Genomic DNA, 17,516 nt, shown 5'->3' with positions numbered 1-17,516 from the left:
GCTTCCTAATGCCAGGATATTCCATTAGCCATCAAGCACCAGATAGAAAAAGCATGATACCAATTTTGAAGTTCTCATCTAGTGATTAAATATTATGTTGAAGACAAGATTGAAATGATACATATATAGTTATTTCTAACAACTTCAACTTTTAGATGATCCTTAATTTGAGTCTTGCTGTCACCAATTTAATGAAATTGTGCACATGTAGCCCTTGTTTGGTGGACATTACTTCCATTTTAAAGAGTTTCGAATAGTATTTTTTGCGAGAATGCGTGGTTAAAAAGTAAGGAAAACTTTCGAGTTTACGTGCAGAATATTCTACTGTGTGAATTTGTTGTTAAAAATAATCCCGTAAAAGAAGAGTTCTAAAACGATGGGAATCAAACAGAGGCGCAAGGTCTTGATGAGAAAAAAAAGAACCCTGCATGAGGAAGCGTGTTGAAGAAAAGATTTAATTTACTTACACGTAATCTCTCTAACTACTTAAACTTTTAGATCAAGTGTTTCAACAAAAATATTTTTACACTATTTTCAATTGTAAGTGAGACATTAGTTAAGAGTCCTGAATACAAGAAAAGCTGCTACATCTCTCAAGATAGCTGGACAATTTCATTTATATTTAAAGAGATCTTTCAATTACTCAGTTACAAGAAAAACTATGTTATTAATAACAAAACAAAAAACACCAATTCAACAGTGTTTGCTATAAAAAATTAGACGAGGGTGTGATCGGCGTCATATGAGATCATGAAAGCAATGCTTGCATTGTTAGCTCTATTAAGATATATAAGTTGCCATCTTTACTAAATGGTTCTTTAAGACTTTATAAACAAAGGAATTTCAGCACCCCCACAAAATTTGTTTCTCAGTAGAAAAGACGATTGCAGAGCACAGTCGATTTACAGCTTATCGAATCAAATCAATAAACCTTAACTTATTATGCCATTTAAATAAAAAGAAAAGGTTCTAGACACTAGATATATAATATGACAGGATGATCTTGCTGGCATTATTTAAGTCAATTTTCGATAGAAGGATCAATAAGTACGATGAAATTTACAGTCAGTATCATCAATTCTGAAAACAAAATGATGATATTCATAAATCAAAATTGAATGGATATGCTAGTAGATTTTAATATGTTTGATGGTTCTAAGACTAAAATGACACCTATAAGACATAATAATTTACCCTAATGACCGAGCCAATAAGGTTTTCTTGCTTGGAAAAGTGCTTTGACTCAGAGATTTGTTGTAGGTTTTAAGGACAGCAGGGGTGGACCTACCAAGTGTCTCCCACTTCACATAAGCTCACAAGTGACCAAATTAATATTATTCTGCTGTCTTTTCTATCATATTAAGAGAGTGAAGCACTCACACCAACAGATTAAGGCTCATTAGTGCAGCATTTGGTGGATCTCTTAAACAAATAGCACAACACACTAAGTCTCATTCCCAATAAATTCGGGGTTAATTAAGAAAATTTCAGGTGTAATAATCTTAGTTGAGGGATAATATATTTATATATACAAAATTACAAGCATACAAATGGCTACCTTCAATACATCCATTAATGCAAGGTGTTGATATGCCACTGTGTGGTAAAGATTATCTTTTTATTCATATTTCTCCAAACACATTTCAATTTGTGGTATTCTATCAAGAAAGTGGGCAAAATATTCTGTCAATGTAGCATAATTCAAAAAATATATAAGAATCGAAAAAATAACATTTGAATAAAATTGATGTAAGAAGAAAATAAAACAATACATAGTTTACCTAAATTTTTTTTTTTACAGCGCACGAAGATTGCCGGTTTAGAATCCAATGGTGTCTTCTGTTTCATATTGTAGCCAGTATTCTGAAATTTGAACCCGACCCGGTTCAGCTATATGATGGTACTTCTTGTTTTCTATGTAAAATCCAATAATTTTAGGCCCACTAAGCCCAATCTGGTTACGATATTTGGCCCATTAAGCAGGGTTCTTGGGCTGGCATATATTGTACTTGATCCATTAAAGTGATCGTCTAGTACTAATGGGCTCAAGAATTAAGGTTAGCTTATATCTCATTAGTGAAATCGTTCCCACACACAAAAAACAGATACTAGCTAGCTCATCTAAAATTGAATTTGATGCTACCAAAAATTGTACCTATTGAGTTCCTGAACTTGAGGACTTCGAATGAGCACGATCGTAGTCTTCCGATACCTGAAACAAAGGTAACGAGGTGTGTTATCGTCGCTCTTCCAATACTTAAATCAGAAAGGGAATTTGTGCGTGAGGTTATAAACTGGAAATAATGAAAAACCGTACTTGAATAATGGGGTGGAGGCTCGTATTTTTAAGGATGAGTGGTGCTTTCCTTGTAGGATTAGGTTAATTGGATGTTCTTATCCGAAAGAGTCCCACTTGGCGTGGGTGTTGAACACGCGTCATGATAATATCGCTAAAATAGAATTCTACTTGGTATAAAAGTCCTAGGTTAAGAAGTTTGAGGCAAGTTAGAGTCCTTTAAAAGTTGGACTCCTCCAAAGTTAAGCGTGAAAGTGCATGAGACGTAGCGAATTGCTTGAGGACATCAATGATATGGTGCGGTAATAGGCCCGAGGATGTAACCCGAGGATGATTCCACCTAATGTTGTCAATACGGAATGGCATGGCTCGGGCATAAAAATATCCCAAGCTTTATGGATGCTTGAGCATCATAGTAGTAGAATGGGGAGCGTGGCCCATTCCAAATCCTCGGGTAGGTCAATATTTTCGACAATATTAGAATTGTTGATAATTTTTTGTCCATTGGATGAATGATGGAGCCCAGTGCTCTCCCAAGCTCATTTATAACTAATTTTTTCCCTATTTATACTGATAGAAAAATTAGTTTTATCACCCTAATTCCTCCCCTGAATGTTACTATGATTGTTTATTATTTATACAATATCGTATGACTACCCCTACCTTGTCCCCCAAATAAAGCTGCCAATGACCAATAATGAGAGGAAAGTGCTACATGTACAATCAGGATTTGTTAGACAACCACACATATAGAAGGGGGGCCACAATGAATAAAAAGATCGTGGCCCCTTTCCTGTGAAGACGTCAAATGGGATTGTCAATCCTAATAGTACAACTAGAAAAATCCATAACGAAATCACATTGCTTTATCATCTGGCAAAGGTCCCAATAAGGGGATAGAAATTGGCATCCCTTCACTACAAAGGATGGACAGCTTTAAAGAATTCAGGACATAAAAATGCACAAGTTCAGGCACTCTTAGTTCAACAGTGAAAAATAGTAGTCATCAATTAAACAAAGGATTAGTGCCCCCTTGAGTTAGAACAAGACCACATACCCTTGCACTGCTAGAGAAACTTGTTGTATGTTAGTAAGAAATATTAGATTGTACTGTACAATTTAAAATTTTGTTCTGTGTATTGTCGAGTACAATTTAATATTGTTAACGAATATGAATTGATATGTTGAAACTTGTGTATGTATCAAACTAATTTTATAGAGGTGGGATGCTTGAAAGTTATGGAAATAACACAGTAGGATAGATTTTAGTAAATAACATAGATGGAACATTCAATAATTTGATTCTTATAGCACTTTCATCTCTAGATCTTTTTTTTTTTTGATACTCAGGGGTCCGCCTTACAACGACTAATCTTGAAGTCTACGATCCAGCCCCTTTTCACACAGACCAAGTAAACCGCAGGTTGTGCTCCAAACTGGCCAAGGTCTAAGAGCGCTCCCAACTGAACTACCAAAGTGTCGAGCGAGTCAAATTCATGTATGCGCCTTGCCTTCCAACAGAAAGCATGCTTTCCAAGAGCCCCATGAATCATCATTGTGTACCATGGAATGCTGCCTGAGAGCAACCCCATTATGATTGCAGCCCAACCTTGAACCACTCCTGCAAAATATTGGTTATAGAAAATTTTTGTCGATTAATTGTAATGACTCTAATTGTGTCCCCGTCGCTAAGTTAGTGGCTTGGTTTACGGGTTTATAATCCTCCCTATGCAAGCCGTTTCAAAGCCTGGTTCTAACTATTGTGGTTGTAGTATAGGGCAAACTACCTTTTGGATATGACCTGATAGCAACTTGAGGGGGCTACTTCCAATAGAAGTCTGGTTACATGGTGAATAAATGGCTTGTTATGGCGGTCGATTCTAAAAAGGTTACAATATAATAGCCCTAATCATATCCATATTGCCAATTAAAGGCTCGATTTGTGCTTATAATAACTCGAGATCGAGTTCCATCTATTGTTTCTAGAGTATCAGTTTTCCCTTCAAATAATTTGATATACTTACCTTTTAAATTACATGAACGAGATTGAACAGAGTAATATGATGATCAACAAGATCAAAAACCGGATCAGAAATATATTCTGAGCCTATCAACTTCACGTGTGTCCTTAAACGAGTTAATTTCGAAATTCGGGTCCCACATAAAATTGAGCTCAAAGTAGATCAATTCAAAACTATTTCCCAAATAAAGCTGCCAATGACCAATAATGAGAGGAAAGTGCTACATGTACAATCAGGATTTGTTAGACAACCACACATATAGAAGGGGGGCCACAATGAATAAAAAGATCGTGGCCCCTTTCCTGTGAAGACGTCAAATGGGATTGTCAATCCTAATAGTACAACTAGAAAAATCCATAACGAAATCACATTGCTTTATCATCTGGCAAAGGTCCCAATAAGGGGATAGAAATTGGCATCCCTTCACTACAAAGGATGGACAGCTTTAAAGAATTCAGGACATAAAAATGCACAAGTTCAGGCACTCTTAGTTCAACAGTGAAAAATAGTAGTCATCAATTAAACAAAGGATTAGTGCCCCCTTGAGTTAGAACAAGACCACATACCCTTGCACTGCTAGAGAAACTTGTTGTATGTTAGTAAGAAATATTAGATTGTACTGTACAATTTAAAATTTTGTTCTGTGTATTGTCGAGTACAATTTAATATTGTTAACGAATATGAATTGATATGTTGAAACTTGTGTATGTATCAAACTAATTTTATAGAGGTGGGATGCTTGAAAGTTATGGAAATAACACAGTAGGATAGATTTTAGTAAATAACATAGATGGAACATTCAATAATTTGATTCTTATAGCACTTTCATCTCTAGATCTTTTTTTTTTTTGATACTCAGGGGTCCGCCTTACAACGACTAATCTTGAAGTCTACGATCCAGCCCCTTTTCACACAGACCAAGTAAACCGCAGGTTGTGCTCCAAACTGGCCAAGGTCTAAGAGCGCTCCCAACTGAACTACCAAAGTGTCGAGCGAGTCAAATTCATGTATGCGCCTTGCCTTCCAACAGAAAGCATGCTTTCCAAGAGCCCCATGAATCATCATTGTGTACCATGGAATGCTGCCTGAGAGCAACCCCATTATGATTGCAGCCCAACCTTGAACCACTCCTGCAAAATATTGGTTATAGAAAATTTTTGTCGATTAATTGTAATGACTCTAATTGTGTCCCCGTCGCTAAGTTAGTGGCTTGGTTTACGGGTTTATAATCCTCCCTATGCAAGCCGTTTCAAAGCCTGGTTCTAACTATTGTGGTTGTAGTATAGGGCAAACTACCTTTTGGATATGACCTGATAGCAACTTGAGGGGGCTACTTCCAATAGAAGTCTGGTTACATGGTGAATAAATGGCTTGTTATGGCGGTCGATTCTAAAAAGGTTACAATATAATAGCCCTAATCATATCCATATTGCCAATTAAAGGCTCGATTTGTGCTTATAATAACTCGAGATCGAGTTCCATCTATTGTTTCTAGAGTATCAGTTTTCCCTTCAAATAATTTGATATACTTACCTTTTAAATTACATGAACGAGATTGAACAGAGTAATATGATGATCAACAAGATCAAAAACCGGATCAGAAATATATTCTGAGCCTATCAACTTCACGTGTGTCCTTAAACGAGTTAATTTCGAAATTCGGGTCCCACATAAAATTGAGCTCAAAGTAGATCAATTCAAAACTATTTCCAACAATACCTAATGTGTTTGTCCCACCAATATGTATATCAACGTTTGATAAAATGACTCAACAATGTTATTTTACCTGCGCCAGGGGTGATACAGACCAAGCCAGTGATAATGCCTTGGGTGGCGCCAAGCACAGAAGGTTTCTTAAAGAATATGATGTCAAGAATGAGCCATGTGAGCAAGCTTGTGGCGGTGCAAATGTTCGTGTTAAGGATGGCCATGGATGCATCGATGCTGGCCACAAACGGAGCTCCACCATTGAATCCCGTCCAACCCAACCAGACGAACCCAACGCCGGTTAGCATTGACAGAATGTTGTTTGGGATGAATGTCTCTCGATCCTTAATTGACCTCGGCCCGACCTGCATAAAAAATCATACATAGATGCTCTCTCTTTTATGGTAGAATTAGTTATGAACGAGATTTTAGTATACCCAGTAAGCAGCAGTGAAACCCGAGACCCCTGAGGCGACATGAATCACGTATCCCCCTGCAAAATCAATAATTCCCATCTTTGACAACCAGCCATCAGGGCACCATATGCTATAAGCACTAATGGTATAGGAAAATGTTAGCCAAAGTGGGACAAAAATCATCCAGGCATGAAAATTCATTCTCCCAAGCAATGCACCAGCAATCAAAACCAATGTAATCGCAGCAAACACGAACTGAAAATACACCATAGTCACGTTAGGGAACGACCCAAGAAACGCTTTTCGTAGAAGAAATTTCTCGTCCAAGGCGATGTTAGGAAGACCAACGAATGGTAACAAATTGTCCCCAAATGACATTCTGTAGCCCCATATCACCCAACAAACCAGGACCGAGGCGAAGGCATATAAAGCCATGAAGGCTGAGTTTACAGCCCATTTCTTCTTGACGATGCTGCCGTAAAGAATAACGAGGCCTGGAACGCTTTGGAGTCCGACTAGAGTTGCTGCTGTGAGCTGCCATGCGTTGTCGCCTTTGTTCATCCATTCCGGGCTGGCCTCATCGGGCATCAAGTTTGCCGGAAACTGTGACATTTTCCGCGGCTACAATGTATTGAAATACAGATTGAACTTGCAAAACCGGCGTATAATTGTGTCGTCACCAACAGGGTCCGGAAGGGACCCGAGTTGGAGAGGTTACAGAGACTCGACTCTAAAAACGTTAATGGAAACAGAAGAATTTGACAGCAATAAGAATGAAATTGCTGTATGATTTTCAGTTTTAAACCGAAAGAATAGCTAAGTTCGATCTGTCAAATGAATTTCTGGCCCTAAATTCCTGTCATATTAAATGCAAGGCATTGCATCTCCTTCGTTCATTCTTCGTACCTAGCTCCATGTCGATTATCGTATAAAAATAGAAAGAGAATGAGAGTAAAAGAGGGGCTATGGAATGTTACATTTCATGTGCAATAATATTCCTATTAATTTGTTGAAACATATCAAGAAAATCCATGCCATTAAGCCACTTAATACAACTATACTATATTGGTTAGTAACAATATCAAATATCATTAATCATCTTTATATAGAAGATTGAATACAAATCATAATGGAAAATCTCGATTCGAATACCATAGATAAAATATCACACAATTCGCGCGCTCTGTCTCTCTGCATTCTATGCTATGTACATTAACAGACACGTGTCAAGCTCTCGATCTTATTCTTGAGATCTTCGACTTCCTACACTTCTGCAAAATTTTCGCCGTCCCCTCACAATGCATATGCTTCATCCTTGTGTATAGCATTGTCTTGGCCAATGAACTCCTCTTTGGACATCCTTAATTGAACAACAGGTCTAATCAACAGACGAAGATGAATCAAACCTGTGACAACAACAATAAGTTTTACAATATTAAGCTCTCTCTCTCTCTCTCTCATTTTAATTTTTTTATCAGGCTTGGACATTTGGTAAGTTGGTTCGGATATTTCAATACCTGGACTACTCATTATACTTCGAGGTATTTCGTAAATGGAATCATTTGGAACTATTGGAACCAAATCAAAACTCAAACAGTTGGTTAGGGTTCGGGTTCGAGTCTACTCATAACATTTTTTTAAGGGAAAATTATCTAGAAATCTACTTAAAGCCTAATTTTCAGAAATAAGGAGCATTAATTATCATTTCACTAATTAGATGGCTTTTAAATTCTAATAATTAATAAAAAATTAATTAAACCTAATCTACATATTCACGCCACCCCACCCCATTCATCCCAAATTCAAATTCATTTTCAAACCCTAAATATTTTTGCACCTTCTTCCTTTCTTTATCACCCTCCCCACCCCCTCTACCACTATTATTTTTCGGCACCCACGTTGCTTTTCGATCGAAATAGTACATGCGACAAGCAACAATGAGTGCCGGTGATGATCTGCATTATGAGTGTCGTCGACGATCTGATCCTTGAAAGGCGATGACAATTTGTTTCATCATCGCTGCACTAGTGACAATGGGTGATGCGTACATTGTGTAGCATGCATCACCTCCTGTGGTGGTGTTGAACGTCAGGCGCAATGCCCAGCATTGACATTAACTGTTGGTTGAATGCCAGAAGTTCGTGGTTTGTCTGTATTTTGTAGTTTTTGTTGGTGATTGTTAGTTGTTGTTGTTGGTGGTGGTGGTGGTGGTAACGGCAGTGTTGGTAGTAATGGTGCTACTAGCATCGACGGGGTGAGGTAGCGTGACATTCTATTGGCGTCGATTATTATTGTGGATTTAAGTTGAAGATGGTAGTGGTGGTGCATTGGAGCTGATGGTGGTGCCGATTTAGGGTGTGTGCAGATATGTTTGTGGTGACCCTTTATTAGGGGTGGGCAAAATAACCAAACTAGATTGGACCAAACCAGAATCGATTTGGTTCTACAAAAATAAAAATGAAAATAGTGGTTCTAGTAACAAGGGGCAAACCCATATGGGGTCAAATGATCCCACAAAATTTTTGTTTATTGTTTTTTCAGAAAATAGTTATTTTGGCCCCTTTTACGACTTACCTTGATGCACTCATTTGGGATGACAAATGAAGTCGAGACCTTACATTCTTAATACCATTTCAAAGTGCTAATGACCTAGTTTTTCTCTAGTTAATGGCGAGCGAAACGATCAATTGTAGCAAAAGTTACGACGCATCAAAATAAACCGTTACAAACTAGAATTTCGATAATATGCTAACTTTTAAAATTCGTCGTGATCATATACTATTCGAATTCACATATCGTCTATGTCATTTAGAAGCTCGTTTCGAGAACTAAATCGCAACCATATTGAACGGTCCAAACGAATATCGAAAATAGTTAAATATGTGTCAAATTTATGTCTTTAAAAGATATGTCTAACTCGTCTGTTCTTTAAAAAAATCTAATTATTTCATTAATATTTATTATTTTGCACGATAAATTTTTAATATAATTTGCATCATTTTATTAAGAAATTTTACATGAAATATGACGTCAAAATTTTTTGGATCGTTACGAATTAAATGTAAGTTTGAATTACTTTCAAATTAAAGGTAAGTTTGAATTACTTTTCAAATTTAAATTTTATTTACTTAGAATAAATGTGAATTTTATTTTAATTCATTTACTTTGTACATTCAATTTGATTTACTTGTCATCAACTCAACATCTGTCAACGAAATGGTAAATAAAACTATACAATAGCAAAATTCATTTAACAATAATGATAATGATATAATTATATGACATTTTCAAAGTATCAAAATGCGTATTTACTTATTTTCGTTAATATTATGTTGTTTTTAAAAAAGTTACACATTAATTTTCGACTCCACAACATAAAAGGTCCGATCTGCTCCTGTCTCGTACTTATAATTGAGAACTATTTTGTTCTAATTCAATTCTAGTTCCAAAACCAAAAAAAAATTTAATATTTAAATTTCATTATTTTTTATATATATTTTTTACAAATTAGTTAATCACGATTCACACTAAAAAATTGTAAAATTCAATTGAAAATCAAAACAATAAGGTTGTGTACCATCAATTTCTCATTCTCAATGTGGAGACTCGAGACCTTAAGTCATTTTGGAAACACCATACCCTAAATCATTTCTCGTTTTCTCCCTTCAATTTATATATTGATTCTCACATGAAGACCAACACCTACTGCCTGTCGTCTATCGTCGCGTAGCCACCATCGTTACATTACTTTCTCTCTTTTTATAATTAATAATGAAATTAGAACCAAATCAAACAAAAATCGAATAGTTAGGTCTTAGTTTGGTTCCATAACTTTCAAAAAAAAAAAAAAAACCATTTGGTCTCATCATAAAAAAAATCATTAGTTCATGGTTCGATTATCTTGGAATTAGAACCAGAAGGAATCATGTCCACCCCACCCTATATGACCAATTATGTATTTATTATGACTGGTTGTGACCAATTCTGTGTTAATCGTGATCAATTGTGACTTGATCACATATTGTTATAGTTAAGATTGATCTGATCATAGATAGTCACATTGAAGATAAATTTGATCACAGTTAATTGCGTTAAAGACAAATTTGATCACAGTTAACACATGTTAGTTTGACTTGGTTGTATATAGTCACAAATTAGGCAATTACAAACAGTCTTACTGAAGATAAAATTTGGTATCCGTTCACAAACAATAATCTTGGTCACAAATCTGGGGCGCGTTGGGGTGATTCCGTGGGGTGAGGTGTAATCTTCAAAAAACGTTTTAAACTTTTGGAGATTTTCTATAGATGGAGCGGTTGGGAGTTCCGTTGAGTGGGGTGTAATCTAGAGAAAAAAGCTTTCAATTTTGAAATTTTTCTAGGGGTGGGATAGGGTCGGGGGTTGGGTCCGTAGGTCAGGTGGGGATAGAATTTATGTCAATCGTATGTGTGTATCTAAACTATATTATGCTCCTGTTTGGTAAAAATTATAATCCAAATTTTAATCTAAGTCAAAGTTAACAACTTGTTTTAACCACATATTTTAAGGAACTTACAACTTTCAATCACATATTTCACTTAATTTTATGAAAATCTACTAAAAATTTGATATATATAATGTGGGAAGGAAAATGTGTGCACTGTTGCAAAACCAGTGATTACTGTACCTAGGAACAAAATAATTGACAGTGTACTATAGCTGAAATGATTTCTTTCTGTGGCCGATTGCCTTTTTCTTAGGTGTCTATTGTAGCAGTTTTTTGGTGTGAGAAAAACAACAATCCATTGCATAATGAATGTGGGCCCTATTGATTGACGGGTGGCACATGCATTTTTTCTCAATTGACTTTTGAATTAGTAATAGCATGTTATCATTTTGAATTCTCATATTACCCTCAACATTAATAGCTATGAAAATAATGTGAAGCCATAAAGTGTACAGAATAATGCTTCACAAGACAATTTCAGAATAATCACATGGAGTCCACCCAATGTGAGTAAATATTATCAAAAAAATACATCCACCCACCCCTATTGTGTGTGACTTATAAAACCCATGTGAAGGCACCCCTGTACGCCAAGTGTGGCTCTAAAGTGAAGGGTAAATCTAGCAAACTAATTATTAAAGTGAGGGTATATGTTGAAATGACTATTATCAAATAAATTGATTGTACCACCATCATTAAATGCCATTTCATTTCCTTCGCTTTCTCTATTTGTTTTGAAAACTTCATTGTCGTCTTCTTCTTTTATGTTTTGTCTGCATTTTTCACCTCTACAGCTTCTACTTAGTTATATGAAGACTCTCGAAAATCAAATTGTAGAATAATCAACCACTTTCTTCTTCAGTTGTGTCATTTTTACCTTCGGAAAAAATCAATACTATACATCCTTTTTACAAAAAAAATTATCCAACTATTAGTTTGAAAAATTTTATAGCCATTTTTTAAGGGGAAAATTACATAAAACTAGGTACTTAAATTTTCAAATTCAAAATTAAAAAATGAAGTTTACTTATGCAAAACTCAGGTACTATATATAATTAATCTCCAATTCAATTAAAAATCGTAATCATTTCTCCCATTTCAATTTTCAATCCCGTCCCTCTTTCCACGCCGACTTTCCTCTCTCTCTACCCTTCATCGATAACCGTCAATTTTGAGGAGCGCTGCCACCTTCGAAGATGTGAGAGTCGAGCAACAGCATAGTTACTACAGCGAAGGAGAAGTGCCCAAAGCAGTTGTATTATTATGGGATTAAAGATAAGAAATTATTTTCATCCTCGAAGTATGCCACAATTTTGCAACGAAGAATTCCAGCATTAGACATCTAAATCTTACTGATAAGTCACCATATTGTTCAATAACAAAGCCATGGTTGTCTCACACTCAGTGTATGTCTATTGTGTGCGCGTGAAATGATGCAGAAAGTGAGTGTGTGCATGGTCTGTTGTTTTTGAATAGTGTGATGGATGAGGGAGAAATGTAAATGATTTAGTGTTATTCTTTATATTTTATTTTATTTGTTTTAAAAGGTTAAGATCTGTTTTGAAACTTAGAAAGTGCAATCTTTCATTTTCTTTGAATTTCGATTTAGGGGAGTTTTAAATAGAATATTAAGTACAATTTCCTAATTTTTTGTGTACTTACAACGAAAAAATTTTCTTTAATCAATTTTTTGCTGTATAAATTCTTCAAAAATGTTTTTAGTTAGCTAAAGATGAAATCTGGGAGCTATAATCAAATATATCTTGTTGTTACGTGTTATCAATGCAAAATGTGACTTGAAACATATAACATGTGATCTATAACTTGTGACTCGGAAGCTGCGACAATTGCGTAATTATGATTTGTAACGAAGATTGGTGTTGGATTGGGATCGATAGTGGGGGTATTTGGTGCATGTGACCAATAAATTTGAATATATATGACCTTGTGATTTGTAATTTTTTTGATTTGTGACCTGTAAATTTTTGATCTGTGACTTACAAATTTTTTGAATTTGTGATTCGAAATAATCTGTAACCAATTAATTCGATGATATGTGACCAATAATTATGAATCTGTGACAATTAATTGTGTAATTGTGACTTTATTATAATTAATTAATAAATATTTTCAATTAATTATACAGAAATCTGAATTTTGAATTTTTAAACTTTATATCTGATTTATGAATTGGTGTAAACAATACACCTGATATATGAATTTTTCCCTTTTTTAAGAGTTAAGCTTATGGGAATATGTTTAGAAGATCAATTTTTTTTTTTGGGACTTTCCCCATAATTATTAGTTTATAATCTTATGTAGACTAATTCAATTTGCCTGAGATTTTTCATGTCTGTCCGTTTTCAATTTTTGCAGTCTATAAAAGACTAGAGACCATTATCTATTGCAAGTCTACTACCTTGGTGTAGGTTTGCTATGTTTTGTTGGACGGTGAATTTTTTCTGCTTACGTGTGTATAGGGCTTGATTATAAAATTCTACTTATTTTGCTGTTGATTCTGAAAGATTTTGATTTCATGTTTTTCTGAAGCTTTATACATCGGGAAAGCTGCAACAAATGTTCCCTTCTTGGCCTATGAAGTTCCATCACACCCCAAGAGTACACTTTCCTCTCTATGACCATTTCAATTCACTGTATATTTTACAAGTATTCGGAGTTTTTATTTTCATTTTGTATAAATCAATAGCATAATTAGGCTCGAAGCAATTTAAGTATTGACTAACTTTGTTGGGATGGTTTGTATCATTTAATTATAGGTATAGGAAAGTTGAAAATCATGAGAAGAGAGTACTGAAATAGTGAATGCACTTTCAAGTAGTGGTGAGGGCAGTAGATTGGAGCCAGAGTCTCCCATGAGATAAAAGGCTTTTCTTCTTCAAATCATCATCAGGTGATCGATCAGAAGCATAAATGAGTATTGAACTAATGATCATCCAATACTTCTACGTGCTCTTGCAGTAATTAGTTTGCAGAATATACTTCATGACCTTTTTTTTTTTTTTTGGTACATAACACCCAGTTAAATGTTTGAAGTGGTAAGGTGTGTGCTACATGTTCACAATTGTGCAATATACTTCAACTGAAGATGCTCTTTTAGAAATATTTTTTCAAAACCCATGAATGGTCATAATGTGGGAGGCCTATTTTACTAAACTTTGACAATAGATCATATTCAAAATTACAGTGGAATTGTTAGTTCTTTCCTTGGACATTCATCACCATTCATTTGTTATTTTTCTTTTCAATCCATCTAAAAATGAATGGTTTCGTTTTAGTTAAAATTTTATGATGGTTATTTTTTTGTAGAACATTCAGAGATAGTTGGTTATGTGCATGATAATATTTATTGTGCGGCTATCAAGTCCATTGAAAGTCTTTCTATGCATTCCGTGCCATAGTCATGTCATGCAAAAGCCAAAAATTGAGAAATGAAGACTTCCATTGTCATGGTAAAATATCAAACCATAACTGGAGATAATTGAATCTTTTCAGAGAGATGCACTGTGTGTAATTGGTACTGTGGTGACACTGTTTATTTATCGAGTATCTGTACTTCTCTATTACCACTGATTAGCGATCTGAGGTTTGCTTTTATTTCCTGTAAGCACTCGAGAATTTAAGCATTGTAAGCTCAAAAAGTAAGCGTATCAGTTGCTTCAATCCATTTAAAAAAGTTATGTGCTCTCTTCTTTTTTACTTAATTCTTTTTCTTTTCAGAGCAACGTAAGCAATTCCACTTTGCCGAATAAGATTTAAGAAGACTTATTAACTAAAATGCTTGCAAGCATCCTCTTTTTAAGCAATGACAAACTCATGGCATTTAAATCCACTAGAAAGCTTGTGTCGTCCATCTCTGTTTCTAGCCAACCATATCTAAATGGTGGAAGGATGCTAATTAGTATTCTCTTACCTTTATATTGGTTGCAACGATTTCCATTGAACTTAGCATATGGTCAATTGTTAAAACAGTTGGACGAACATTTAGTGTCATGGATACATGAACATAATTACTTTTGGTTGTTGCAACTTTATAGAGTGAAAGAAATAATAAAAATTGTTCATTTATGATGAAGTGCATAAGAAATTAGAGTTCATGACAAAATAGGACCATCACAAGGCAAAAGTTGGCAAAAAGGGCAAATGATTTCATGATGACTTTGGGTTTGCTCGTTTTTGGCAAACCGCTAGTCTAATTTGATTGGAGTCGAGTCAAGAAATAAAACTCAGCGCCTTTGGCCCTGACGCAAAGCCAATTTCGGGCAAAATCCATCGTTTAGGCCCTCGGTTAATCGTTTTTGCTATTTATGGTAATTTTCATTTTTGCAATATCTCTTTCCATGAAATTCGGATTTAGATTCCGTTTGTTGTGGGATGATCCTGAAAATAAATATTTTCCATCTTAGTAATTATCTCATATTTTCTATTTTTGGAAAAAAAATATCTTTTTATTTTATTTTATTTTATTTTTTGATTTTCCTAGGTTTTTCTTCTATTTAATCGGTTGTAAGTTCTTAGAGGCAATAGTTCTTAAATTCAATAAAATATTCTTTGAGAATTTTCTCAATTTGTGATTGTTCATATTCCCTATAATATTTCCGCTACGTCAATTTAGAAAATTTTCAATTCTATTTGATTGTTTTGTTTCCTTCTCTCTGGGCTATGCTGGAAATGTAACACCTTGCATTTTTCTTACTGTGTGAACCTAAACTTGTCATTTATCATAAATGATTTATTTGTATACATGAACTTTTAGAAAATTATTTGAGTCAAATATTTAAAGTTGATGAAAATATATCAATATTATACCGTTTTATAGCTCGTGTTAAATAATATAATTTGGAATCAAGAAAAAGTAATTTTGGATTAGTCATGTCCGAGTTATTCTAATAAAAAGAAAAGTGTTAACCCTTAATATTTTATTAATATATATATATATATATATATATATATATATTAAAAAAAAGACAAAGAAAAAGGATACGATTCATGTAGGAATTCCAAAAGATAGTAAACATAATTACCAAAATAATTATCCTAATTAAGTATTAATTAAATTCATTGATTTTAAATTATGTCACCAACCTTTTGAATTCCTTGTAGGTGACAAGCGGGTGATTATATATATGGTGCGAGATGAGAGTGTTTTGTATTATAAATTTTTTGAGTTCATTTTTATTTTAACACACACACTCTATTTACTTCCATATTATCATTTCAAATCACTGGTGTTAATTGAGGTAAGAATACATGGTGCAAGTGGTAAAATCTTATTCTTGATATATATGTAAATTTGGCATGAAATACTATAAGGCATTCGGGTCGAATTTTATGTTAAATCGTTCGGGATGGACCGTCAGGTCAAAGAAAAGAAGTTAAATCCTACAAGATGGACCTTTTGGTCAATATGTTAAATCCTACGGGATATGAGGATTCTTAAGAAATTCCTTGAGCTGTTGGAATCGCGACCAGATGCTCTAAATTTAAGAAATGTTAGTATGTTATACCATATTATGTTTATATCATGTTATAAAAATATGCACGTATTCTTACTGAATGTTTTCAAAATACTCACTCTTACAATATTTTCAGATGAGAAGTGGTCGTGTCGACGCGTGGAAGATTGACAGAGCGATGCTAATGGTGTCGTCAAGTAAATTTTCTAGAAGGATAATTGTCCACTTTTATTTGAAAAATATCGTATGCATATTATTTAATATGTTATTCAAACATTCGATATGTTATGTTAAATTTTAAATTAATAATTTCAAGTCGAGTATTTTCGATATATTTCCACTTAAATTAGATAAAGAAAAGTTTTGGTAGCACCTCGAGCTTATTTTAATTTTAAAATAATATATTAATATGAAAAAGAGTTCGGGGCGTTACAGAATGGTATCAGAGCACGAGTTTAGTAGATTCTGTAGACTCGTCGTTTTTTTTTTAAAAAACGTATTTATATTTCTTCATCATGTTCAAATGTGATTTACGTGTATAAATTATTTTTCTTAGAATGATAATTTATTTCGAAGACTTAGTGGTCTACATGAAATATAAATACATGATTTTTTTTTGTCTATTAAATATTTATGATTGTGAAATTAATAGAATTTATTTTGAATAAACTATTTGAATGTTTAGTTTCTTTATAATGATTAAATTTTAATTTAAAAGCTTAATTGCATGGAAGTGTGATATATGTACTAAATGGGTATATGCACTAGAAACCAAGTGTGTGTACTTAAAAAAAAAAATTATAACTAAAATTGCTTGTCAGTTGCCAAATATTCACATATTTATGGTGTTCATAAAATTTGTGCCTCAGCATTTTGATCGTGTTGTTTAAACACACAAACTTAAAGTGTTCTTGAAGATTACAGTCCATAAAATATGTCCTATTCTATTCTGTACACGTGTATTAAGTGCAGCATGATCCCAAATGTTGGAAACTAAACTGTTCATTTGTAACCTGATGTAAGTCAGATACTCACACATGTACACGTTGCCGACAATTTTCAATTGATTCTTTAATATTACTTCTACTTCTCGAATTAGAGATTCATAAATTTTAT

The 17,516-nt window shown here is 34.1% G+C and overlaps 1 protein-coding gene and 1 long non-coding RNA gene across 2 annotated transcripts; one reads left to right on the top strand and one right to left on the bottom strand.

Annotated features, from left to right (window-relative positions):
* Nucleotides 1-3,642: 3,642 nt before the first annotated feature.
* Nucleotides 3,643-7,276, bottom strand: LOC111412527 (ammonium transporter 3 member 3-like). Its single transcript, XM_023043465.1, has 7 exons — nt 6,462-7,276; nt 6,104-6,389; nt 5,190-5,447; nt 4,884-4,902; nt 4,687-4,743; nt 4,109-4,176; nt 3,643-3,917 (listed from the first exon to the last, which is right to left on the bottom strand). Exons 1-7 carry the CDS (start codon nt 7,050-7,052, stop codon nt 3,643-3,645), a joined length of 1,554 nt encoding a protein of 517 aa, XP_022899233.1. The 5' UTR covers nt 7,053-7,276.
* Nucleotides 7,277-13,232: 5,956 nt separating this feature from the next.
* On the top strand, nt 13,233-13,925 carry LOC111412784. Its single transcript, XR_002706101.1, has 3 exons — nt 13,233-13,351; nt 13,477-13,545; nt 13,704-13,925. It is a non-coding gene; the product is annotated as an uncharacterized LOC111412784 (long non-coding RNA).
* The last annotated feature ends 3,591 nt before the right edge of the window (nt 13,926-17,516 follow it).

Source organism: Olea europaea, chromosome 16 (assembly GCF_002742605.1).
Source record: "Olea europaea var. sylvestris chromosome 16, O_europaea_v1, whole genome shotgun sequence".
Classification (NCBI taxonomy): Eukaryota; Viridiplantae; Streptophyta; class Magnoliopsida; order Lamiales; family Oleaceae; genus Olea; species Olea europaea.
Note: the sequence above shows the minus strand (reverse complement) of the source record. Positions and strands in the feature narration are given on the sequence as shown.

Bases quoted from the DNA above. Each gene is read 5' to 3' on its own strand.
- LOC111412527 (XM_023043465.1), bottom strand. From the start codon at position 7,052: ATGTCACAGTTTCCGGCAAACTTGATGCCCGATGAGGCCAGCCCGGAA. The intron at 6,390-6,461 runs GTATACTAAAAT...TTTTTTATGCAG, and splicing joins GTTTCACTGCTGCTTACTGG to GTCGGGCCGAGGTCAATTAA. The intron at 3,918-4,108 runs GTTGCTATCAGG...AATATTTTGCAG, and splicing joins ATTGGAAGTAGCCCCCTCAA to GAGTGGTTCAAGGTTGGGCT.